The 27,892-nt window shown below is 42.7% G+C and overlaps 1 protein-coding gene across 1 annotated transcript; it reads right to left on the bottom strand.

Moving 5' to 3' along the window:
- On the bottom strand, positions 1-27,888 carry LOC129700858 (protein phosphatase 1 regulatory subunit 42-like). The gene is made up of 9 exons (XM_055641624.1): positions 27,708-27,888; positions 17,669-17,866; positions 17,300-17,369; positions 15,440-15,567; positions 10,216-10,372; positions 6,741-6,865; positions 4,454-4,531; positions 4,037-4,085; positions 1-3,003 (listed from the first exon to the last, which is right to left on the bottom strand). Exons 2-9 carry the CDS (start codon positions 17,684-17,686, stop codon positions 2,909-2,911), a joined length of 720 nt encoding a protein of 239 aa, XP_055497599.1. The 5' UTR covers positions 17,687-17,866; positions 27,708-27,888; the 3' UTR covers positions 1-2,908.
- Positions 27,889-27,892: the final 4 nt, after the last annotated feature.

Below are 27,892 nucleotides of genomic sequence, written 5' to 3'. Positions count from 1 at the left end.
GGCTATTCTGCTGGAACATTGACATTTCTCCACACAAAAAAAAAGGCATGTCATCGTGCGACAGTTTGTGGTTTATAATTCCTGCATTGGGTAATGAGGGCAATTAGCACTAAACTGTGCATAAACATATGTCTCACTGCCATTTTAGAAAGGGGATAGATGCAGCCATTACCTTGTCGCAGAACTCTTACATTTCATAGTTCATTCTTAATAACCTAAAAGGTTTAAGCTTTATATCCCATCAGTTGTGGATAAATTAAAACTCAGATACTGATGGAATTATGGAATTATGGCTGACATACTGTAACATTCAGCTTTGCTTAACCATAAAAAAACTAGACAAACGTTGTTGATGGCAGAATCTCCCCCAAATACTTTTGAAGTAAAAGGTACTGCAGCTCAAAAACAATTGTGTAGGACAAGTTTGAATTTTGGAAGCTTTCAGCAAAGGTCTCCAGAAAACCTCCAGCTCCCCACCCCCCAAATTCTCCTTTACAACACACATTTAAGTTGCTACTGGGATCCAAAAACCCCTGTAATCTTCCTTCTGACTGAATCACAGTCAAGAAAACATTGACAATGAAAGAAAATAAAGCCATTTATGGAGAGGGCTTAAACACAGGGTGGGGAGGGGGGAAAGAGAAAAAAAATTCAACAAGCTTGCAAAACTTTCTGTAAATATTCTTTCAGGCAGAATAAAAGGTCTACCAGACCATGTGCTATTCATCCCGCTGTATAAACTCTGTCAGTCATCTAGGCTGGGATTCAGAGGGACCCAAAGCCCTATTCCTTTTGAAAACATGTCTGTCTTCAAGCCATACTATTAAAATTCAGTGGCTGCGCATTGTGTATGGCAGAATAGAAGGCTTTACAAAACACGCTCCTGGCTCCAGAAATAAATCATGTCCCTGACAAAGGGCCAAGGCTTGCTTTTGTTGCTGCTGTGACAGAACTCTGAGCCACGAGTGAAACTTTAGCCACAGACAGAAGTAGAGTTTTTCCCCAGACTTTAAAGGCTGAACATTGTTCGGGAGCTACAGCGGATACTTCCATGCACAGCAGCAACGAGAACATTTAAAAATTAAGCACCAACGTTATCACTGCAATTTGGTTTCAACTAAAGCAATTTGGTCGTTGACTGAGCCTTTTTTCCTATGTCTGCATTTCCACACACTTTACTTATCTTCGTGGTTTAAACAAGTGAAAAATGCTAGAGCCACATTTATCTTTCGTTCAATGAATAGAAAATAACATCAATTTCCAATTCTTTACTTTTGAGGAGATAACATCACATTTAATAGTAAATTGCAAAGTACATTTGAGGAGGAATGTGCTCGTTCTTACTCTTGCTTCAGAGAACAAAGAATGGCTCGTACCTTATTTTACTAATTACTGAAATAAATGCTGTGTGAAAATGAGTGAGTTTTGGATTCAAAACCCATGATTCCAATCAACTGTCACATTTAACAATCCAATTTTGTATTTTATGGAACCAAGCAGGTATGCTGACAATGTTATCCCTCTGTACATATGGTATGCTTTATACTCAAATCTTGATGTATTTACTAAGTGAGCAAGTGACGTCTAGTGGTACAACATCAATACCACACCATTATGTTGTATTCCTATTACCTTCAACATCCATGGCTCCTTCTGTGCTATTTAACAAGAACATAAACTGTCAGTTAAATATTTGCAGAGATTAGGGGGCCTAATATAGTTAGAACATAAATAAGAGAGAGATACAAGGAAATGCAGATGCTGGTTTATAGTTAAAAAAAAGCCACAAAGTGCTGGAGTAACTCAACATGTCAGTCAGCATCTTTAGGGAACATGGATAGGTGACATTTCAGGTCCTGAAACATCGCCTATCCATGTTCTCCAGAGATACTGCCTGACCCATCACTTTAATCCAGTACTTTATGTCCATTTTTGGACATTCTCTGTTCTTTTTGACAACTCTTTGTCTTTTTATTTTTGTACCTTAATGGTTTTACGTTTTGAAAGGAAAGCTCTGCTGTATTCGGCATTGGAATTATTTACCTCGCGTAAACTCCAAAACCTAATTGTGTAAAGATGTTTGCTGTTAGCAAATTGAATGGAGGAACTGAGAGATTTTGGGCTCATTAATATTTAACTGTTCATTGACAACAATGAACCTACCTTTTCCTTCTCAAAATAACACCTTCAAGAACCAGTTATCGGGTCATAAGGGATAGGAGCAGAATTAGCCCATTCGGCCCATCATGGCTGATCTATCTCTCCTTCCGAACCCCATTCTCCTGCCTTCTCCCCATAACCCCTGATAGTTGTGAGAGGTGAACCAACTTACATTGTCCAGAAAAGTACCTTAATTTCAGCAAACATCAAGTATGGACTCTGAATGAAACCATTAATTTAAAAATAATTTTAAACACATAATGGACAGAGTCCACAAGAAAATTGGATGAAATCACCTTAAACTAATTTCATTTATTTTGCCTTTTCGGTAATGCAGCAGTAGAGTTTCTGCCTTACAGAGCCAGAGACCTGGGTTCAATCCTGACTACGGCCGTTGTCTGTATGGAGTTTGTACGTTCTCCTGATGACAACCTGGTTTTCCCCAGGTACTCCAGTTTCCTCCCACTTTCCAAAGACATACAGGTTTGTAGGTAAGCTTGCTTCAGTAAACAGTAACATTATAAAATTGTCTGTAGTGTGTAGGATAGTGCTAGTGTACAGTGATCGCTGGTCGGTGCGGACTCCTTAGGGCGAAGGGCCTGTTTCCATGCTGTATCTCTAAACTAAACTAAACTAAGTTTGCTGATGGAATTTGTCTATCAATCTCCTCAAGATATATTTAAGTTCAAGATTCAGAGAATGGGCTACGTTCTAACCAACTGGACTACATAATTTCTAGTGCAAATGTCTAACTGTAACAATACCTGCTGGTATATTTCATTGCTATTGCAATATCTGACTGAAGGTTGTAGGCCAAGTACTTCAATCGCCGACGATCAGATTCTGTGAAGAGATTAATAACAGATAACTGGGGAAAGTTTGTCCAAGCGAAGGAAATAAATTTATAACATTTAACTTTCGTGAAGTCGCATTATCTATCTAGAATTTTTAATATCTGATGAGTTTATAATGACAAATATTTGATTCTGGTAGAAACATATTTCCCATCACATCTCTTTATTCCTCTAATAGTTTATCTTGAAATTGTAACTTTGGTATTTCACTATTGTTCCCCTATTACATCATCAGATCCTTGTATTGGAGTTGACAAAGAGATCAATGCTAGACAAGGACTAAAATATTTGTCCGACACTTGAAGAGACAATGTGAAGATTTTATTTTTAGATGTTACTAGACCAAGTGCAGACCCGTTGGGTCTGCTCCCCCAACGCAGCCGTTCCCTACCCGTAGCCCCCACGGGAGACGTGGTCCTCCAACTCAAGGCGTTCAACATAAGGACTCAGCAGTGCGGCTGTTTTTAAATGGCGTCTTTGAGGCGAGATGCGGGCGCCAGCAGCCGTTATGGTCGCTGGCCAGCAGGAGGTGACAAAATGAGTGAGTGGGGAAGGGGGGGGAGAAGGATTTTATTAAAAATGTGTACATAAACACGACGAAATTTAATCAGGAGTGGATACTTGGAATGAAAAGTGAAATCTCTACCGAAATGGAAAAATTCTGGGCGTTTGTGGGTCTGGTGTTGGCGTAGCAACGAATCAAAGGCTGGCACCCACAGGCTGGCAACCACAAGTCAGGCAGAAACAGGGCCAGTCAGCAGCCAGCCAGCCAGCAGCCATAGAGATTTAATATTATATAGAGAGATAGCATTTAGAATGTTATAAGTATTACAGAGACAAGATTTCTATGTCTTCAAATTACTTTTTTTTTTGCAATTACTTAAGGTTTAGAGAACACTTCCTCTGGTTTCAGCTCTGTGCATTGATGGCTGGAGGAATAAATGTCTCTGTTCCTTAAGAAATTAAAAATATTTTATTTAATTGTTCTTAAAACCTATGAGTCAAAAATAATAATAGGTTACCTGAATTTAGTTGTTCATTCAAAGGAAACTGTTTCATAAAGTGCAGAGTCTATCAAAATGAAGCATAGAGAAATAACCACAGCATGTTAGGTTTAGTTTTAAAAAACAATACACTAATGAATGACTACAAAAATTACCTTTATTCTTTTTCATGATGTTAGTTAAAGAATATTCATTAGGACACTGGCAAGAAGCAAACAGGCTGCACAGAAAGTCTATGTCTTGCAATAATGAAGCAATAATGAAGCAATCAATGTATGAAATCAAAAATCTGGAGTAAGGAGAGATCCTTGTCCACTGAACTGTACCCAATATCTCATTGTGCACAATTAATTCCACATTTGTATTGCATTACCATCATAACCCATTTATTTCACTATTATATACACATATACACATAGACAGTAGAGCATTTACCCTTTCACCGTAAGGGCAGGTCCGGAAAAGATTCTTCTGGGCAGTTGGAGTAAATATCTTTATGTTCATCTTGCTCCGCTGTAAACGTACAATAAATTAAAGCAGAACAAGTTATAGAGACTCAAAACCTCCATGTGATCTCAGGTTTCTGCTCTTAGATGACAGTCTATATTCGAGTTTGTTTGGTTGTGTCCGGACTTTCGCAATGCTTAGTGAGTTTGCAGATGACATGGAAGTGTGTGGCTTCATAGATAGCGAAGATGGTTAAGATGAGAAATTGCATCAGGATCTTGATCAGTGGGGCAGGTGGGCTGAGAAATGGTTAATGGAGTTTAGTATGGAGTATAGTGGAGTTTTTAATGGAGTATAAGTATGAGGTGTTGCATTTTGGGAAGACAGGTCTTCACAGTTAATGGGAGGGCTCTCAGGAGCAGAGGGATCTAAAAGTGCAGGTACATAGTTCCTTGAAAGTGGCATCGCAGGTGGTCAAGAAGACTTTTAGCACATTGGCCTTCTTCAGTCAGAGCATTGAGTATAGAAACTGGGAGGACATTGTTACAGTTGTACAAGACATTGGTGAGGCCAAATTTGGTGTATTATGCTCAGTTTTGGTCACGCTGTTATTGGAAAGATATTTTAAATTGGAAAGGGTGCAGAGAGGATTTACAAGGATGTTGCTAGGACTTGAGAGCCTGAGCTACAGGGAGGGTAAAGCAGACTAGGTCTTTATTCCTTGGGGCAGAGGAGGATGAAAGGTGATCTTATAGAATGTATATGATCATGAGAGGAATAGATAGGGTAAATGCACAGAGCCTTTTACCCAGAGTAGGGGAATCAAGAACATGGTATTAAGGTGAGTGGGGAAAGATTTAATAAGAACCTGAGAGACATTTTGTTCACACGGAGGGTGTTGGAACGAGCTGTCAGAGAAGGTAATTGAGGCAGGTACTTTCGCAACATTTAAAATACATTTGGACAGGTACATGGGTAGGCAAGGTTTAGAAGGATATGTCCCAATGCAGGCAGGTTGGACTAGTGTAGATGGGGCATCTTGGTTGGTGTGGGCAAGGTGGGTCGAAGGGCCTGTTTCAACGCTGTATAACTCTAACAAGGACCTGGAGACATTGGCACCTGCAGGCTAAGATTAAGGCAGTGGTCTTCAGCCAATGATGACCACCAATGGGGAACGTAAGTTCCAGTATATACTTATCACTGAAATTATTGAGCAAAAGTGATCTCCGGGACTTCATATGTGCTTGCTGAACTAATGTAACCAGGTGATCAATGGTCGGTGTTAATGGAATGGAATGGAATGGAATGCTATTTATTGTCATTCAAACCTAGGTCTTAGAACTTGATCTAAATTAAACTAAAGGGCTTGTCCCACTTTCCTGAGGTAATTCATAAATTCTCCCGAGTTTTCCCCTTGATTCAAACTCGCAGAATGTTCATAATGAGCCCGTAGGAGGCCGTAGGAGTTCGTAGATATATCGTAGTGGCTCGTTATGCCAGCCGTAGGTACTCGTGGCATCAGGTAAGTCGGGACGTTTTTCCCAGCCCGATAAAAAATGTCCATGAGTAGAAAAGTGATCGGGATGAAAGAAATTGCAACTTTTTACTCGTAAGGAGGGCATCGAAATAGTCATGGGAATCCGTGGGCATTCGTAGGAGTTTGTGAACATAGTCGTGGGAGGTCGTATGAGTTCGTAGATTTCCATGATCTTGATTTGTTTTTTAGGTCCTTTAAACTCGGCAGAGGTTTTGAATTAAGTTGTGAAAGTGGGACAGGCCCTTAGGCCACCCATCTGATGCTGGAGAGACTTGCACTGGCAGAATTACAAAGCTACCCTTTTCTAGCTTGTTTGAAGTCTACATACAGTAACTGGAGCAATACCTTTGCTTTCATTATCAGAAAGTTGCCATTTATCGCATGCTTGTGCCAACTACAATTTTTAAATCTTTACTTTAGTAGAATAAAGGAATACAAGTCTTCTAAATTGTCTTATTATGCAAACGAAACATCATTATTTAATGGCATGTGTGGACACAGTCTTCTTTATAAATAATGCATGCAAAATCATTTTCATTCAAGCCATAAAACCCCACAAGGCTTCTAATTAATATCTTACCATTTATCAATATTATCAACTATCTTTTGGGAATTTTAAGTCTCATTGGTATTCTGTGTGATTGAGTTAACAAGCATTGGTTCTAAACCAATCATACAATTTAAAAACAGAGTTATTTAACTGTACAGAATAGCTGAAAGTACATTTAAAATACATACAACAGGATTGCCAGTTAAGGCAGAGGCCAGAAAGAATCGAGATACCAATAATCTCTCTTTTGAAGTGACAAAATTCCCATCTGCCATCCAGACGTTGGGAAGAGAATCTATCACATGCATACGATCTAAAAAGAAAAAATATGATGAGAGTATGTAACTGACCATTGCTCTATGTTGTACTCTCCTATAAGACTGAATGAAAAAGACCCTCACCATCACAAGTTTCCCAAAAAAACTCACCTGTGTAGTGTTAAACAAGTCTACATAACGAGTCAGCAATTTTCCTCTGAATTGTGGTACGAGTTGAAAAGATTGGAGTAGAAAGCTGGGGGGATGATCAGTCTTAATCTAAGATAGACAGACAAAAAATGCTGGAGTAACTCAGCGGGACAGGCAGCATCTCTGGAGAGAAGGAATGTGTGACGTTTCGGGTCGAGAGCCTTCTTCATACTGGGTCAGGGGAGAGGGAAGCCAGATATACTTGATCAACTTGACTGCTGAATTCTTCCAGCATTTCTGATTTTGTTCCAGATTGCTGCATCTGCTTTTTTTTGTTTACCAGAAATTCAATTCAAAGATTTAATAGATAAAATCAATATTCACTGGATTATTCACGCCCAATGGAAATAGTCCTGAGAAAGGTCACAATGATTAACACTTGCATTATGAAAGGACTAAAGAATATTTTTTTTTTGCTGGATGTTCTCATAAACCATGTTCTCTAGAGATGCTGCCTATCCCGCTGTTACTCCAGCATTTTGTGACTTTCTTTGGTAAACCAGCATCTGCAGATCATTGTTATTATGTGCAGGAAGGAACTGCAGATGCTGGTTGAAACCGAAGATAGACTCAAAAAGCTGGAGTAACTCAGCGGGACAAGCAGCATATCTGGCGAGAAAGAATGGGTGATATTTCAGATCGAGACCCTTCTTCAGACTGAAAGTCACGGGAAATGGAAACGAGTGATATAGACGATGCTGTAGAGAGATATAGAAGAATGAATGAAAGATATGCAAAAACATTGTTAACTGTTTGTTGGGTGAATACGACAAGCTGGTGTGACTTGGGTTGGGGAGGGATGGAGAGAGAGGGAATGCCAGGGTTACTTGAAGTTATGGGCCTGTCCCACATCAGCGACTAGGATGTCGCCACATGGTCGTGGGGTGACGCCTGTATGGTCGTAAGTAGTCTCCTCAAATCGCCCAAAGAGGCATAACGTTTTTCTGGTCGCCACTGGATTTTGAAATGTTCAAAACTTTTCGCCGACCATTGGCGACAGTTGGCTTGACGCCAACGATCGTAGCTTGTCTTCTACTGACGTAGGTGCTGTCATAGGTTGTCGCCAGGTGTCGTAGGTTGTTGCCATGTGACATAGGTTGTTGCCAGGTGACATAGGTTGTTGCCAGGATCGTAGGTTGTTGCCAGGTGACGTAGGTTGTCGCCAGTGCTGACTTCGGTGAATTCCATTGGCGACTACCTACGTCAACCGGCTTACAGGTACTGGCGACTGAATTGTCTTAGGTTGTCTTCAGTTGTCGCGGACAGGGTCTTAGCTTGTTGTAGCTTGTCGTGGGTGGACGTAGGTGTGGTCGTAGGTGGACGTCCTAATGGGTCGCCGGTTGTCGGTAGCTTGCCATAGCTTGACGTCGACTAGGTGGTAGGCTGTCGTAGAAATTGTCTAAGACATTGCATAAGGGGGTTCCAGTGCCGTTTTTTTGGCGACCTGCTACGGACAGTCACCAGCAGTCGGCGAAAAAAATTGCCTAATTAGGCCCATTAGACCCTAATTGGGCTAATTAGGCCTAATTAGGCCCATTAGAGAAATCAATATTCATATCACATTCACTGAATCAATATTCATTCCTTGTTATTATATTATTTTCTACAATGTCTTTTCATGAACTCAGACATCTGGAAAGACATAATTCAGAAATGAATGAAAATAACTGAATTTCTCAATCTAGAAAAGATACATACGAGGAATGATTTTATAGAGGGGGTGTACAACATTGTTAGGGGAATGGAAAAAAAAAAGTAAAGCTGCAAATCTACCTATACATAACTAAAGCTCTGATCTTGTTAACTTCCGGTTGCGCGGTCATTCTATTTGCGCAAAAACGTTAAGCGATAGCGCTAGATATTTTTGCCAGCTTACTCATCGTTCTCCTGCGCTGCGATTGCACCGTTTCATTCCAATCGGTGGTTTAATGTAAACGTTAGCGAGGTATAAAAATCTTAAAACTCTTCATGCATAGATCAACCTCCCCTGTCCTTTACCGCCGTGTGGATTGTTCTTTTCCCGTCAATCCGTTGGACGGTCCACCTCCTCCTGCGCCACACCCCCCCCCCCCCCCCCCACCCCCCCCCCCCCCCCGCACCCAGACCCCACTCCACCCCACCCACACACTCCTCCCCGCCCACACCCCCCCCACCCCCCCCATAGCCCGCCAACACACACTACCCCTCCCCCAATCAGTGGTGGGATACTGCCTTGGGGAATGGGTTGCGCTGGGGGACCCAACGGGTCCCCACCTAGTCTAGTTCTCATTAAATTGTTGATATGAAGCAGAGACGCAATCATGGGGCAGATATTTTTGGAATGAAATCAAATAATTTTCAAATGTAATGATCAATAAATGGAAAACTGAGAATAGCAGAGGGAATAGTTCCTGCCATCATTTAAGAAGCTATTGCATAACACAAGAACTTAAAGATGTTTTCTGGAAGGATGAATTTTGATGGGTTCTTACAGCATGAATAACAAAACTGAGTTGGAAACCCAAATGAATATGTTCATTGATGAAACAGACACTTGACCACGCAAGCAGAGCAGGACAATCACACTTATAACAATTGAGTTGATGTAACCTGAATGTCTGGTGTTTTCTGTCACTGATAACCATCGGCATGGGTCACTTTTAAATTGTGAGTGTAGATTTTTTAAATAGTTTATATTACACTTGAGGTTGGAAAATTTCAGTGCTTTATTTTCTGATATCCTTACAAGGATGAAGCAACTGGAATGTAGAAGTTAAGAACTGAGATGACATCAATGGTTTGCTCACTCTTGAGACTCTTAAGACTGGCATGTGTGACAAAAATAAACAAATACCAATTGGAATACTATTTTGAGCACACTAATGCTATTTTGATCTCAGTAGGAACAGGGAGGGCACAATCTTGGAATTCCCAGGATAATGCAGAATTTTCTTTCATGGGAACCCAAAGCTTGCTGTTTGTTTGTTTGCTTGGTTTCCCCAACCAATCACCTCTCCATCCTGAATTTGCACCATTTGTTTTGCAATAGCAGACCAGAGCCCGATAGCTAATTGTGATCCTCCTGTCTTGAGCGTTGATAAAATTTCATGGCAATGTGCAAGGAAATCTCCCATTTGCTGAGATTATTTAACTTTTTTCTCTCTCAAAGTGTGAAAGGTATAAACCATTGCACGATGCCATTCAATGCTATACATACAGTGCACATCATTCTGCAGCTCAGGGTTCCCATGCAACCGTAGGTCCAGTATTTGTATGTGACGGATCTTTTGAAGTTCCTTCCAAGTTAAAAGGTTCCCGGAGAGGTCCAGTGTTCCCAGTGCAATAAATCGTTTTAATCCATCCAAACACTTAATCTACAAACAGAGTAAATAAAAGCAGCTGTAGATTGTCCCAGAACAGAAAAATACTGAAAGTTACTCACAGGCAATTATGTAACCAGGAAATACAATAGATTATCTGGTGTAATCGGTGAATTTATTAATATTTTCAGTATATTTCCCACTAAATTTCTGCATTAAAGGCCACCCACCCAAAACTCCTAGCCAACTCCCAGCCTTGTCTGAGATTTTTATCAGTGGAGTGGCTCTAATCAAGTCCCTGATCTAAATCCAATGCTACTTAGACTTTACAGATACAGCGTTAGAAACAGACTCTTTGGTTCACCGAATCTGCGACAACCAAAGATCCCTGTACCCGAGCACTGTCCTACACACTTGGGCCAATTTTACAATTTTACCAAAGCTAATTAACCTGCAAACCTGTTAGGAGGTGGGAGGAAACTGGTGCACCTGGAAAAAAACTCACACGGTCACAGGGGGAATGTGCAAACTCCATACAGGCAGCACCCGAGGTCGGGATCGAACCTGGTTCTCTGACGCTGTAAGGCAGCAACACTACCGCTGCGCCACCGTGCCGCCCTGCTCAGTGATTTTACATTCATTTAGTTATATCTTCCATAACTCGAGAAAGCAGCTCCTTTGTAAAATGGTCCATCACAGATATATACCGGTTTGGAAGGGGGGGGGGAAAGTATCAACATGCATTTAGTTGAATTTTATTTTCATTTATTAATTTTTCAGATTCTTTTTCAGAATCCTCATCGTAAATTAAAGGTTGTGGCGCCACCTGGTAGTTAGGCCACTTACTGGGCGAACCCTTGGCTCTAGGACTGGCAGGGTCATGTGACTGCGTTTGGCAGGAAGAAGTCATCACGTGGTTTAGGGGTGTGCCCTGATATATATATATAAAACTCTGGGACAACCCTCCCCAGTCGCGTGTGAGCTGTTCTCTGTATAACACAATGAAGATCACTTTGTTTCACAACACGTGTCTCGCTATAAGGCAGGCCACTTTCATAAAACACTGCTGACCTGCTAGTGAAACCACACCCACAATGCTGTCGGAGAGGGACTTTAGGAATTTAAAACAAGGAATGATGAAGGCGAGGTAATACATATGCAAATCAAGATGGTATGTGACTTAGAGTTCCCATGTACCTGCTGCACATGTCCAGCTTTGGGTGTTTGCGATGTGCCGTTGGAATGATCTGGGTGAATAACTGCAGTACCTTTGGTAGATGGTACACCCATGGACAATGTGGAGAGAATCCATGTTTAGGCTAGCGATTGGTGTCAAGTTGGAGAGGGTACAGAGAAAATTTACAAGGATGTTGCCTGGGCTCGAGGGTCTAAGCTATAGGGAGAGGCTGGAATATTCAATGGAGCGCAGGAGGATGAGGGGTGGTCTTATAGAGGTGTATAAAATCATGAGAGGAATAGATCGGGTGGATGCACAGAGTCACTTGCCTAGAGTAGGGAAATGGAGAACCAGAGGACATAGGTTTAAGGGGAAAGGTAAATTTTTCACACAAAGGGTGGTGGGTGTACGGAACGAGCTGCCAGAGAAGGTGGTTGATGCAGGGACTATTACAACGTTTAAGAAACAATTAGACATGGATAGGACAGGTTTAGGGGGATATGGGCCAAATGCATACATGTGGGACTAGTGTAGATGGGACATGTTGGTCAGTGTGCGCAAGTTGGGAGGAAGGTCCTGTTTCCAAGCTGTATGACTCTAATGCTCTATGACTCTATGAATGGGGTACTAATCCTCCAGAGTGTTTTGTCTTGGATTGCAACCTGGTAGAAGGTATGCATGGTGTTGCCAGTACTGCCAAGTGTGACTTTAAGATTAATGAAACAACAAGAACTTTAATAAAACTGAGGACCTCCTAATACCTAGAGGCACATTAATAACCAACGTTATTTCATGATTCTTGCCAGCTCTGTGAACATGCGACAATAGGATTACAAAGTAATCTCGCCATTTTCAAAGAGCACTGCATGAGGCGGGAGTTGCAAAGAATGAAAAGCAAGTTGATGTGGCACCGAATATGTCTGCCAGCACTATTTTTCTTAGCCAGAATTTGAGAAGTTTCAAATACGAAATTTCAGCATTAAACATTAATTGCTGGTATTTCTAATGACATTTATGAAGAGAAGAGTTTTGCCTGTCACAGAACATTTGGATCAGAGACTCACAAAATGATTTATTGTTCTAAGTATTATTAAGGCACAGCCAGATGCTTCTGAAGGACATAGTCACTCTTTGTTGTCGGAAATAGTTCAGATAGCCTTTTAGAAATGAGATATGAGAGAACAGTGAACATTCAAGTTCTGCACTTGAGGCAGAGAGAGGGGGTATATATATGGGAGGGATGGATTCAAGGCTGATGTAATTTTTTGGACTCGAAAGAGAATCAAGAATTGTAGGATTCAAGCAAGTTGAAGTCAAGTTGGGTTCTTACTTATTGCAACACAGAAGGAGGTCATTCAACTCACTGGGTCCAGGCCAACTCCCAGTGGAGTAATCACATCCATCCCGCTCACCCTTTCATTATTGCCCTGAAGCCCTGCAACTTATGCTCTTTCACATGCCCATCAACTCCTCATTCATTCTTTTATCACTTATCTACACCCCAAGGGGCAATTTACAGTAGCCAATCCACTCAAAAGCTTGTCCTTAGGACAGGAGAGATAACTGGAGTAGCTTGCAGAAACCTTTGTAGTTACGGGCAGAAAATGCAGGACTTCAATAAATCAGCCATGAATAGATGGACGAATAAAAAGAAAACATTCCAAGAGAAAACCCACTATCCGCAGCTAAAGATAGCATCAGGCTTTAGTCTTTAGAGGTACAGCGTGGACACAGCCCTTTCGGCCCACCGAGTCCGCGCCAACCATTGGCTTAAAGTTAAAAAAAGCATAATTGGACAAAGATTGGTGGCAAATTAGAAGACTGGAGAGAGCTTTAAAAAAAAGCAAAAAGAATGACTAAAAGATTAATCAGGAAGGATAATTAGAATACGATAAAGCTAGCTAGAAATATAACAGTAGATAGAAAACTTTCTGTAAATATTTTTTAAATAAAATGAACATAATGGGCATTGTCCTATAGAAACCTAGTCTGGAGAATTAATAATAGATTAAAAGATGACGATTAATTAAGCAGGTTTATATATTAGTATTTATTGTGGAGAGAAGTCACATCCAGGAAGTAGCTATGAATTGGGAATAGGGAAGAAACCCAGGAAAATATTAATCTCCAAGTAAATGAAACTTACAAGGTTTCATATCAGAGGTTATCATGGAAAATAAAGACATGGTGAAGGTGGTAACATCGAGATGAGAAAAACATTTTTCACACAGAGAGTGGTGAATCTCTGGAATTCTCTGCCACAGAAGGTAGTTGAGGCCAGTTGATTTACTATATTTAAGATGGAGTTAGATGTGGCCCTTGTGGCTAAAGAGATCAGGGGATATGGAGAGAAGGCAGGTACAGGATACTGAGTTGGATGATCAGCCATGATCATATGAGAAAATATGTGCATTTCTGGTTTTCATATAAAACGTGGTGTAGAAATTCATATAAAATCAGGGATTGGTACCAAAACCCTTGGATAAAGGCACCAAAGATATGGTTGCTAAATATGCTGATGAGACAAAGATAGATAGTAAAGTAAGACACAAAATGCTGGAGTAACTCAGCGGGACAGGCAGCATCTCTGGAGAGAAGGAATGGGGTCGAGACCCTTCTTCAGACTTAGTAAAGTAAGTTCTGAATAAGACACGAGGAGACGAGGAGAACAAAGTGATGAAGATAGTTTATGATGGTGGGCAAATTTCTGGTAAATAGAGAACATTATGTGGGATAACATTCAATTGTCCATTGAGTCAAGAAACATAAAGAAGCAGATTATCTAAACAGTAAGAAATTACAGAGCTTTAAGAAGCAGAGAAGTCTGGGTGTTCTGATGTGTGATTCACAGAAGATCTGTATGCAGGTAAAGCAAGTAATTAGGAAAGCTACCAGGATGTCATCATTTATTGAATACAAAAGTAGGGAGCTTCTCCTGCAAGGGCATAGGTGAAACTATATCTAGAGCTTGTACAATATTGGATCCTTGCTCAAGGAGAGAAATTAAAGTGCGAGCAGCAGTTCGGAGAAGGTTTACTGAATTAATATAGAGAATGGGAAGGTGGACTTATGAGGAGGGGCTGGACAGACTATGCTGAAATTCACATGAGCGAACTTGTATCAAAATATAAAATACCAAGGGATATGGAAGGAACGTTTCCTTTTGTGGAAGAATCTAAAACTAAGACAGTTTACAGTTTACATTTAAGACAGACAAGTTCTTTTTTTTTCTCCATGAGCATTGTGAACTCTCTTTCTCAAAGGGTTGTCAAAGCAGAGTTGTCAAATATTTTGAAGATAGAAGGTTTTTTTTTGGTTTAGTTTAGAGATACAGCGAGGAAACAGGCCCTTCAGCCCACCGAGTCTGCACCGATCAGCGATCCCCGCACATTAACACTATCCTACACACACTAGGGACAATTTACACTTATACCAAGCCAATTAACCTACAAACATGTACGGCTTTGGAGTGTGGGAGGAAACCCATGCGGTCTCGAGGAGAACAAACAAACTCCGTACTGATAGCACTCGTAGTCTGGATTGAACCAAGGTCCCTGACGCTGCAAGCGCTGTAAGGCAGCAGCTCTACCGTTGCGTCACCATGCCGCCCAAGTAGAAGTAGATAAATATTTGATAAGTGAAGAAGTAAAAAGTTACCATGGTTAAGGCACATGTGGATTTGAGGTTATATTAGATCAAACATGATTTAATGGGGGGAACAAATGAGTGTCTTCTCCACTCCTATTTCTTCTCCTCTTATGATGTAGTGGGTCGGGAGGTTGAAAATAACTGCAGAGAATTTGGTCATTCCTGCAGACTAGGGAAGCTTTCACTAATTCATTGGCACTCACCATTTTTGATTGCTACAGACTCCTCGTGAAGGTTCAACTGCACAAGATGCCTAACCCTGAACCATTTCTGTGAAATGCTCATTTACTAGTCACCTGATTGTTGCTGAGATCAACTTTCCAAAGCTGCGGGCAGCATTCTACGTTATCCAGTTCAGTAATCCCATTGTCTGCTAGGATCAGTATCTGGAGATTGGTACAGCAACTGAGTCCATTGATCATACCTGGAACAAAACATTGTACAAAGTGACACAATCCAGCTGATTCAATTTTTGAAGAAGGATACATGTGAGAGAAGAAAGCCTTTGATCATCGAGGAAAAATATTGTTTACCCCATTTGTTGAAGATGTATCGTGTGCTAAAGAATATCAAAATATACATTTTGAACTTTATGAATTTGAGGTTTTGAGGCAGCATGAGTTAAACACCTGCCAACGGCCTTCTCTCTGTATGAATGGAGTCCGTTCATTGCTTTCTCACCATCTCAGTAACAGATACTGTGAAGTTTTCCAGAATTGGAAGTCTGGCTTGAACGTCAAATGCCACCATACTTAGCCTTTGTCACAAGAACAACATCAAAATGCTCAACATCTGTCTATTTTTGTGCTTCTCTCTGATTTTTTATTTTCTTAATTTCATGGGCTTCCTTCACTTCTGGAGAGGTTTTGATGCATTTATTCCCACTTTTAATCTGTAATATAATTTCAATTTTAGGAGGCAAGTGCTTAGTAAATTAAGATTGATAACCTTAATGGCTGGGTTGAATCCATAGATTTAAAAATAATACTATATAAAGCATTCACTGCATTCAAATCAATACCCAGCTATCTTCTATGCCAGATCATTCTTCCACACAACTTCAGAGCTGTGGAAGATCATTTATCTCATGCCCAAATTGTTAAATATCACTTTCTAATTGGTTCTATCATTGAACCTCCTTTTTTCATCATTTTACTAAACCTTTGGAATCTAGTTTAGTTTAGTTTAGTTTAGAGATACATTGTGGCCCACCGAGTCCACTCCAACTAGCGATCCCCACACACTTACACTGTCCTACAAACACAAGAGACAATTTTACATTTATACCAAGCCAATTAACCTACAAACCTGTATGTCTTTCGAGTGTGGGAGGAAACTGAAGATCTTGGAGAAATCCCATGCGGACACGGGGAGAACGTACTAACTCCGTAAGGACAGGCCCTTTACAGGCCCGGCAGCGTTGGAGGACATTCTCTCTCTTTCTCCGAGGGGGTAAACCGACAGCCACTGGATAAGGCGAGAGATGCAGCTGACGGCCCCCGACCCGTCAGGGAACGGGTCCCTCGGGAGTTGGAGAAGAGTTGAGCTGGAGTTAGAGCTTCTTCTCCATGCTGACTGTAAGCCTGGGACCTCCACTGCTCCAGGCCGGTGTCCTGTCACCCCGGACATCTCCAGCCGACCCCAGACAGAGATAGGACACTCGGGAGGGGACGGGGACGGTAGTGAGACTTCTGGGGTTATGTAGGACTGGGGTGCATGGTTTTTGGTCCCAGAATGTGGTCCCAGATAACTTTCCTTCCTCCCTTTAACCCCACCTGTCACCCTCCCTGTGTCCTCCGATGAGTTACCTTTACCTAGTTAGATTAATTTGGTTTGGGGACACATCACGGGACCACTAAGTCAACGCCGGTCACCCATTTGCACTTATTCTACATTATCTAACTCCAGTAGCAATCCAACAGCACTTGCAGCGCCGGAGATCCGGGTTCGATCCTGACTACGGATGAAACTCAGGTCTGCATATACGGAGCAGCTCAGCTGCCGAGAATGTTTATCTCAAGTGACCTATGACCTGGGAATGCGCTGTTGAAATACCGAACTTGCTTATTGTCATCTTTTGGGAAGTATTTTAATGGTGAAATGAAAGGTTAAAGTTAGCAATATTAATCTTTCCAGAAAAGAAAGAACAAACTTACGAATGTGGTTTCCAGATATATCGAGGTACTTCGTAGATTTCAATGGTTCTTCAGACGATGATTTCAATAACTGTTAAAATGTAAAATAGGTTACACTGTAAGAAAGGTCCGTTCCCCATCTTCACCCTAAGTTTAAAATGTAAAGAAAGGCAGAAACGAAGGAGGGATGGAGATACTGATTTGGAAAGCGGAACAATGCAGAGACACACATATTTCAGCCTTTTTAGAGTCAAGATCATTCAAATTATAAGCACTGAAAAAGCAGGAGTTTCAATCCTAATTCTACTGCAGCCAATTCTTGGTACAATTCACAAATCCACCCATTACTGAGTTGCAAGACTCTAAGAACAATGCTAAGTCTTGATTCACCTGCATTGTAATCTTCATGATTCAAAACTGGCCCAGGTCTGATATAAACACTCTGTCAACCTTCCGTACACTGCAGGGCTCGATGATGCTCCAAACTTGTTATTGTAGATACAGAATGGTGGCCGTGTCCAATTAGAAGGTAAAGCCTCTATAGCAAATAATTTTTAAAACATGAAAACCCTCTCCGTGGAAGTAAATCTGAAAAAAAAGTAAATACATTAAATTAAATATATTTTCTCAGCTGACAAGTTTGGTAAATATATATGTCTAGGACCAACATTTTACTGAAGATGAGAAAATGTGATGATAATGAAGCAAGATAAATAAAAAAGTATTAGTGCTTTGCCTTGTTTGATGAATATTTTTTGATTATTAAGAATAATTTTGTTCATGTCTTCCACTATTGTTCATTTGATTTTGTGATGTAGTTATTGCAAGTGTTAAGAAGCTGTATTCCACTTCTCTACCAATTGCAATATTGATGGCCAGTGGGGGGAGGGAGGAGCTTTCTGGAGCACTAGTATGGGTGTTGTGGGCTGAAGGGACTGGTTTCCAGAGGGCTAGTATGGACATTGTAGTTCGAATGGATTCTTGGGCTGGCGGCTCACACTGAAGCCTGTTGTGCTGGCAGCTCACCTAGTCATGGCTGGTGGGCTGGCAGTTGACTCACGGCTATTCCTTGAAATTCCATTTCAAGCAGGGTGCAAGGCCACCTAATTCAAGTGCAGTTTCATACCATTTCAAGCAGGGTGCAAGGCCACTAAAGACAGCGAGTCATCACCTCTCCCTCCTCCATCTAACAGAGACTGAGCCACGCCCACACTTCTGGGTTTTATAGCAGGGGTGTGGCTTTCATGGCGTGATTGACAGGAGAGAGAATCTCAACATTTTTAAAACACTAATAACTCTTTTATTTTTCATCGATGGGAAAAACCCTCAGCACCTGATGAGCAGAGGAGGGTTCTGAATAAGATGGCCACAAATCACAGCCGTACGTGGTAGCGTTTTTTCTAAAATCAATATTCAGAACAACAGGAAGTGGCCAAGATCAGACTTTTAGTAATATAGATTTATCACAATTTAAATCCTTTCATAATTTACACCCTGTTGCCTGTATTTTATTTCTTCCATACAGTATTTGCAGTACCTTCATTAATCTCTGTAGAAAGAGAAACATGTGTTGATTTTGGCTGGTGATGTTTCATGCAAGTTCAGGTACATGATATGTTGACTTTGCACCCATTCTCCACAGATGCTGCCTGACCAGCTGAGAATTTGTATTTCATATTTCCAGCATCTGATTTTAGCATCTGTGGCATTTCCTTGCATCTGGATTATAAGATCAAGTTATCAACAATGCAGGTAAACAACTAAACGGGCAAATTTATAACTATAACCCCTGCAGATAGGTAAAGTTATTGCAATTCAAACTGGGTTGTTTTACACACTTACAGAATGTGTTTGGGATGTGGGAGGAAACTGGAGCACCCAGAGAAAATCCACATAGAGAAGGTGCAAACTCCACGCAGACAGTACCAGTGGCCAGGATCAAACCTGCTTCTCTGGTGTCATGAGGCAGCAGTTTTACCAGCTGCACCACTGTGCCATCCATAGACTCTGCCTGATCTGTTGAGCATTTCAAATCTTTGTTTGATTTCCGGTTTCAAGTCTCATGTGAAGGGGGGGGGGGGGGGGGGGGGGGGGGGGGGGGGGGGGGGGGGGGGGGGAAAACACTTCACAAAAGCAGCACAAGCTTCCCCATGGCCATCTTAACCGTCAAAAGATCAAAATGAGAAAATATCAATTCTGAGCATTTGGCCTCGAATTAGCCTTTTGATTTTCTTGGGAATTTTTTCATAAGAGGATGTCCTCCAATTCTAAACAAAGACAAGACATTCTGAAAAAACGGTTAACACTAGTGTCAATGTCACACTGAAAATAAAATAGTTACCTTTTACTGAGTTGATAAGTGAATTGATTGATTCTAAGGAACTTTCAAGTCTCTTGCAAATAATGAGCACAAGAAATAAACTGGCTGTTCAGTTGTAGGTCAGTTACACAAGCGGACAGCAATACAAATTTAGCACAAGCGATTGATGCTATAACACCCAACTCTTCACCCAACTATTGTTGATTTCTCCCGCAGATTCTCTGAAGTACATCGTTTGAAATTCTAATATTCCATTTCCACAGCAACCGTAATTATTTAGTCATTTAGAATGGCTGCTTCGCCAACAGTCTGTTCCTTTCTCCTTTGTTGTTTTTTTAGTATGTGTTACATGTATGTTTTTAGTGTTCTTTAGCTTGGTTTGTGGGGGGTGGGGGAAACTTTTTCTAATCTCTTACCTCGACGGAGATGCGACTTTTATTCCGTATCATATCTCCGTCCGCACTGCGGCCTAACATCGAGGAGTTGGTGGCGTTTGCTGGAGAGCTCCATCGCGTGAGCCTGCGGGACTTTCACATCGCAGAGCTCATGACCCCTTTGCCAGGGATCGACCTCTGAGCTCTATCGCGGGAACCTGCCGACTTTAACATCGTGGAGCCTGCGGTCTCTGGACAGAGACCGACATCAGGAACTCCAAGCCGCAGGAGCTTCGATCAACCTGACGTGGGGGCTTCGACCGCCAGTTGCGGGAGCTTAGGTCGCCCAACGTATGATTCGACCACCCCGACCGCGGGAGAAAATTGAGGGAAGAAGATGGCTTTCCATCACAGTGAGGAATGTGGGGAATCTGCTGTGGTGGATGTTTATGTTAACTTTTATGTAGTTGTGTGTCTTGCTGGTTTTTTAGTATGGCTCTATGGTAATTTGCATATCACTGTACCTTAACTGGTGCATGTGAACTTTGAAACCTTTGAGACTAATACCATTAATGACATCAGAGAATTACATGCATTCAACAATAGATTCCCCCATTCACTGCCAATGTTTCCAGTGAGTGCAAGGAAAAATCAGTATTCAAGAGTGCATTCAGGAAAAATCAGTATTCAAGAGTATTATGCCAGTGCACCGCTGGTTTCTATTCCTATCTCTATTCTATCTTTTAAGTTAGAAATAAAATTTGTTATTGTACTGCAAAAAAAGTATTAACATGGAATGGATCAATTTTGCTCTAGTTTCTTGATGCCTTCTGGTTGTTCATAGGTTCATAGGTTCTAGGAGCAGAATAAAGCCATTCGGCCCATCATATTTACTCCACCATTCAATCATGGCTCATCTATCTTTCCCTCTCAACCCCATTCTCCTGCCTTCACCCCGTAGTCCCTGACGTCCTTTCTAAACAAAATTCTGTCAATCTCTGCTTAAAATTATCCGTTGACTTGGCCTCCACAGCCATCTCTGTGGCAGAATTCCACAGATTCACCACCATCTGACTAAAGAAATTCCTTATCATCTCCTTTATAAAGGTACGTCTTTTTATTCTGAGGCTATGACCTCCGATCCTAGACTCTCCCACTCATGAAAACATCCTATCCATATTCCCTCTATCCTTTTATCTCTGCAAATTTCTGCTAGGACGTTTTTTAGTGTGAAACTTCAATAAATGGCATCCACAGAAGTGCAAAACCTTCACGTTGTCATTAACAAGACTTTCAACCACATTGGTCCGAGAAACATTCATTTATGTTAACTTTTATGTAGTTGTGTGTCTTGTTGCTTTTTTAGTGAGGCTGTATGGTAATTCGCATACCTTAATTGGTACACGTGACAATAAACACCTTTGAAACTTTTGAAAACTTTGAAACCTTTCTAAAGGTACTGAGGCTGGGCTTGTATACTCTGAAATTTAGAAGGATGAGAGGGAATCTTATTGAAACATATAAGATTATTAAGGGTTTGGACATGTTAGAGGCAGGAAACATGTTCCCGATGTTGGGGGAGTCCAGAACCAGGGGCCACAGTTTAAGAATAAGGGGTAAGCCATTTAGAACGGAGATGAGGAAAAACCTTTTCACCCAGAGGGTTGTGAATCTGTGGAATTCTCTGCCTCAGAAGGCAGTGGAGGCCAATTCTCTGGATGCTTTCAAGAGAGAGTTAGATATAGAGCTCTTAAAGATAGTGGAGTCAGGGGATATGGGGAGAAGGCAGGAACGGGGTACTGATTGTGGATGATCAGCCATGGTCACAGTAAATGACAGTGCTGGCTCGTAGGGCCGAATGACCTACTCCTCCAACTATTGTCTACTGTCTATTGTTATAGGGAGAGGCAGGAGAATGGGGTTAGGAGGGAGAGATAGATCAGCCATGATTGAATGGCGGAGTAGGCTTGATGGGCAGAATGGCCTAATTCTACTCCTATCACTTATGACCTTGTGACATGTTCAGTTTTCGACGTAATGCTGGTATCTCACCACAAGATGGTGATAGAAACACATTCTGCAAGGTTCAAAATCTATGCAGTCACTTGTAACATGTTCAACTTTGTTTGATTTTTACTTTCACCCGTGGTTCAAGTTGCACCAGTGGTACTCTTTTTTAGAGATACAGAGTGGAAACAGGCCCTTCGGCCCACCGAGTCCATGCGGACCACCCCGTGCACAAGCACTAAACCGGAGCACCCAGAAAAAACCACATAGTCACGGGGAGAACATGCAAATTCCGTACAGACAGCACTCGTAGTCAGGATCGAACCCAGGTCTCTGGTGCTATATGCTACCGTGCTGCCCAAACCTGGCAATCTGCTTATAACCAAACATCTCGTCTTAATATTCATAATTGTTCAGTGAACACATAATTGGTTCTTCGTCCCCCCTTGACAAATACCATGACATGGGTTTCAGAGCTAAAGACAATATTGAACTCAAGTTGTTATTTAAAAGAGTTAAATGTGATCAGACTGCACACACTGAAGGAGTAGCTGCAGGATGTGTTTCTGGAGAATGGTCCCAACCCAAAAAGTCACAAATCGACAGTCTTAAGAGATGCTGCCTGACTTGCTGAGTTAAGGGCCTGTCCCACGAGCATGCAACTCCATGCGGCAAGCGCGACCTAACGTAGTCGCTTGAGCCGTACGGCCTCGCGGGGCCGGTCCCACTTCGATCGCCGGAGCCGTATGGAGTTGTGCGGACCTGGTCCCGACATCGCGTGGGGCTCCGAAAAACTGACCGTGTTTAAAAATTCCGCGCGGCAACGGTCTGCCGGCCCGCAGCCGCATTGAGGCCGTATGTACCGCCTCGACGGGTGTGCGCAACGTCTCAACGCAGTACGCAGCATCTTGACGCCGTACACAGCGTCTTGACACCGTACGTCATGCGCGAACTTCCCGCGGACTTCGCTCGAACTTCACGTAACTCACTCGCCCTCCACGCGGCACCCACTTCCGGTTTGGTCGCGCTTGCTGCATGCAGGTCGCATGTTCGTGGGACAGGCCCTTTACTCCAGCACTTTGCGTGTATTTTGTGGTTCCTTTTATCTACATCTGTGTCTTGGTTAGTTTTTGCAGTTCAGGCAAGATGGCGGGGAGAAGAGACTGTAGCCAATGATCACCTTTTCACAGACGAAAGAGATGGGGAAAAAAAACAACCTGACGAAGATGAGAGTTTGCATTTGTTCTCAGAGAATATGAAAGCAAGAAATCCTGCTGCAGAATGCCAAATGGCAGTTTCCCAAGCGTATTTGGAAACATACTGAAGGAAGAAATTGTAGAGAAAATGTTAATGGGGGAAATGAGTTACTCAATAAAATCAAAGCACATTTACAGTAAAACATTACTCACATAACTTTGCATTTACCTGCACTATGGGCTAGAAATTGCTCTAGTTTGCCCCCTTTGGCATTAGAGCAACATTGTGGATCACTCTATAGATGCACAACAAGGGTGCAGATGTTGTGTACAATATTAACCTGGTCAATACTCAACATCTGGGGAGTTTTACATTAGAAAACAAATGGAGCTTGGGAAATCAAATACCCTGTTGAAAACCGAGGAGACTAATTTCCCAATGACTTCTTAAGCATTCAGAAATGTGTGCCAAAGTGGTCTAGTTAGGGTTAAATTAACTTGATTTTAAACAATTTTAGACTTGGCTGAAATAATTTCTCGTCCCAAGTATACTAAGAAGGGTACTGCCATCTACAGATAGTAAATCAGCAATGCACTTTCCAGATATCTGTCCTCCTCAGATTATAAACGGCTATCACTATGCAGCCACCAGATGGCAATAACTTAATCTCTCTGTTTAAAACCACTTCACTTTAAGTTAGTTTAGAGATACAGCGCGGAAACAGGCCCACCGAATCTGCACTGACCAGCAATTCCCACACACTTACACTATCCTACACATACTGGGGACAATTTACATTTAATCCAAGCCAATTAACCTGTAAACCTGTACGTCTGGCGTGTAGGAGCAAAAAAAACCTAAGATCTCGGAGAAAACCCACGCAGGTCATGGGGCGAACGTACAAACTCCGTACGGACAGCACCCATGGTCAGGATCGAACCCGGGTGTCTGGCGCTGCAAGGCAGCAACTCTACCGCTGCGCCACGAGTTAAATTTGCTCAAAGTTAACTCATTTTTTCCTCAGACTCATCTGTCTATTTAAATATGGCCACACATCAATATCCACATTATGATTTTCATCCCATATTGGCACCCAATAAAACAAATATTTTTGCAATACAGGGAGAAGTTATTTGGCCCGGGCTATTTTCCAGTGAACTCCCATCAATCCTATCCTCCCTCTCCTTATTTCTCTGTATCCCTTGGAACATTCTCTCATACTCATGACTAACAGTCCCCTTCGATCGTTCCTGCCATTGTGGAGACTAAGAAGTCAATTTCAATAGTCAGTTAATCTGCCAGTGCATCTTTGGGATGCGTGAGGAATACTTGGAGGCAGCCTGAGTGGTGAACATGCATGCTCCTCGCAGACAGTATCAAAACTAGGTGTGAGAGATGTGAGACAGCAGCACTACCCACTGCACACTACGTTGAACAACGTTGTCACCCCATCCTCCCCCCCCCCCCCCCCCCAAAAAAATACTATTAATGTTTATGCCAAGGATTGGAGAAGCGTTGAATGTGTTGCAAAGAATAAGGGGATTAGAGAGGGGGAGGTAAAACCACAGAGTGTTTTGAACACCAGGATGAGAATTTCAATGATTCAATAGTTTACTGTCACATGTACATAGATACAGTTAAATACAACCTGGTAAAATCATACCGCAGACCTCACCTAGACTGTACACAAGAGTATCTGCTACTAACAAAGATACAACTTTTATTCCGAAGATTCTAGAAACTGGATCATGTGTTGTTTTTTTTTGTGATATGTACGTGACTCAAAATTGACCTTGCCTGAAGTAATGCATGTTTGTGATCATTTCCAAGAGAAGTCACATTAATGGCAAAAATGTCCGAGGTACTTTGCTGGACCCAATCTTGCTCTGGCATTGGACATGGTCTAATGATGTTAAAATGTTAGTCACACATCCTACGTTTCCATCTGTACTTACACAAATTGGAGATTTAAGCACGATGCAATGACCTTTGTAGAACAGTCGCAGCAGATCTTGGCACGCAATACATTCCAGCTTTTCTTGGTTAGTTTAGTTTAGTTTTGTTTAGAGATTCAGCGTGGATACAGGCACTTCGGCCCATCGGGTCCGTGCTGACCAATGATCCCCACACAGTAACACTATCCCATACGCACAAGGGACAATTTACAATTTTACCAAAGTCAATTAGCCTACAGCCCTGTACGTCTTTGGAGTGTGGGAGGGAGCTGGAGCATCCGGGGAAAACCCATGCAGTCACAGGGAGACCATACAGACTCTGTGTAGACAGCACCCTTGGTCAGGATTGAAACGGGTATTAGAGGTTATGGGGAGAAGACAGAAGAATGAGAATAAAAGGGAGAGATAGATCAGCCATGATTGAATGGCGGAGTAGACTTGATGGGCCGAAAGGCCTAATTCTAATCCTGTCCCTTATGATGATCTTATGATTGAATCCAAGTCTCTGCCCCTGTAAGGCAGCAACTCTACCGCTGTGCCACCGTGGCTCACTGAGTTTTAAAGGGACACTGCTCTGTCGCTGGAAGACACAACTGGGCAACCTCACACTGACTGCCCCCCACTGTGATGTCACAATGCAGAGTTTGCTTGAGCAGAAAGCGAGTCTGATTCACAGCAGTTAGCTGCCGAGTTGCACATTCAATGAGTGACTTAATGGTGACACCACTGGCAGCAACCTATTACCAGGTGGGGGATATCAGGGAAGGCTGTGAACCTTCGGGCAAGTAGTTATAGATGTGCTAAGATGAAAGTGGACAGTTAAAAGTACATTGACCCTCTCTTACATTGACCCTCTGCTCAGTCTCCTCACTGAAGCTTCTCAATATGACATATTAAATAAAACATAAGGAGATATTAAGAGGGACAGATGGAGCTAGGTGGGTGGAGGGGCAGTCGGAAGTTGGAAGGTAATGAGTGAAACTAGATGAGGGAGGGATGGATGATGGGTTGATGGAACCAGTTGGGGAAGAGGATAGGCAACCCAATATATTAAACATACTTGATGATACACATGGAACCAGGTGACGGAGGAGAATAGAATTAGGAAAGGTAATGGGGCAGAGGTTCCAATGCTCACACCATTGGGTTGTAGATAACCCCAGATGGAAAGGGATTGTATGAACATTAAAGATTCCACTTTCAGGTTACAGGTGCACAACCTTTTATCTGACAGCCTTGGGACCAGACACTTTTCGTAATTCGGAATTTGTCGGTCTTCGGAATGGAATTTTTTTTGCATAGATTTTAATGGCTGGCTCAGTGGTAGAGTGCTCGGCTCATATCCGCAAGGTCGCGAGTTTGCGCCTCGATCCCGGCAGTTCCTCGGTCGCGAGTTTGAGTCTTCAATGTAGTTTTTTCTTGCAGAATAAATGTCTGTATGAATTCCTGAATTTGTAAATGTGACCGCAGCGTTGAATCACCTCTCACACTCATGTCACCCTAGCGGGGCTACATGCCCTAAGGCGGCCTAAGGCGACATTTTCACACTCTTATATCCGTGTGTAGCAGAGGCGACGTGCGTTTGGCGCCAAACGTGAGCTTTGGTGTGCAGACGACATCCTGGAAAAAATGTCCGGTTTCTTCCAGGTAGGCGATATACCCTCCCGGGCAATATACCCTCCACTTCTCTTTTATGAAGGGGATTTAGTTCTCCTTTCTTCCAGGACCGACCGGAGGTTCCGCTGTCACCTCTGTGGGCCGCCCTCGGTGAACGTCCTGTCTCCCTGTCCCTGGGATAGCAGGGGGCGATCAAACAGCACAATACCCCCCTCCCCCTCCAACTCCAGAGGAATCCGCTCCCCGATGGGCCGCTACGGCGACAAGTGGCAATTCGCCCACAGCCCGAGCTGCGCGACCCTAAGACCAAGACGTACCGTACCTTGCACACCATCAGCTTCTGCCCCTACGGGGAGCGTGTTCCTCTGGAGTTGGAGCGGGGCTGGGCTGGAGTTGCTGATCTGGGATCTCCGTGCTTGCAGTGGGCCTGGGGGTCGGTGTCCCGATGAGGGGGCACAGCTCGGGCTGTGGGCGAACTGCCACTTGTCGCCGTAGCGGCCCATCGGGGAGCGGCTTCTGGTGGTCCTGATGTCTCCCGCTAGTTTGCAGTTTTCCTCTGGAGTTGGAACGGGGCTGGGCTGCTGCTGGCTGTGGGTCTCTGGGATCTCCGTGCTTGCAGTGGGCCTGGGGGTCGGTGTCCCGTTGGTCCTGACGTCTCCGGTGACTGTATGCTGTATGCTGGCATCGCCGACTTGAAGACAGTGCAAAGCCCCCACGCCGGTGCAATGGGCGGGGAGCTGGAGAGGGGAGGGAAGGGGGTCACACACATGGCCGGGAAGCTGAGGGGTGTAGGTGGGGTGAAACTGAAGGGAGCAACAATCTGCTGCTCCCTGCCCGCTGAGTTAAAAAGTTCCCACGCAAGACTGTGTATCGTGAGTCTACCGTGGGAACTTTTTAACTCAGCGGGCAGACAACAGCATATTGACAATTATTAACCCTCCCGCGCAATATACCCTCACCTTCTCTTTTATGAATGGGGATTTAGTTCCCCTTTCTTCGAGGACCGACCGGAGGTTCCGCTGTCACCTCTGCGGGCCGCCCTCGGTGAACGTTTTCAAGGACCTTTCTTCAAGGACTGAAAAAATGTCGCTATTCGGAGGTTTTCGTTATTTGGATCTTCGGATAAAAGGTTGTGCACCTGTAA

Source organism: Leucoraja erinacea, chromosome 10, assembly GCF_028641065.1.
Source record: "Leucoraja erinacea ecotype New England chromosome 10, Leri_hhj_1, whole genome shotgun sequence".
Lineage (NCBI taxonomy): Eukaryota > Metazoa > Chordata > Chondrichthyes > Rajiformes > Rajidae > Leucoraja > Leucoraja erinaceus.
Note: the sequence above shows the minus strand (reverse complement) of the source record. Positions and strands in the feature narration are given on the sequence as shown.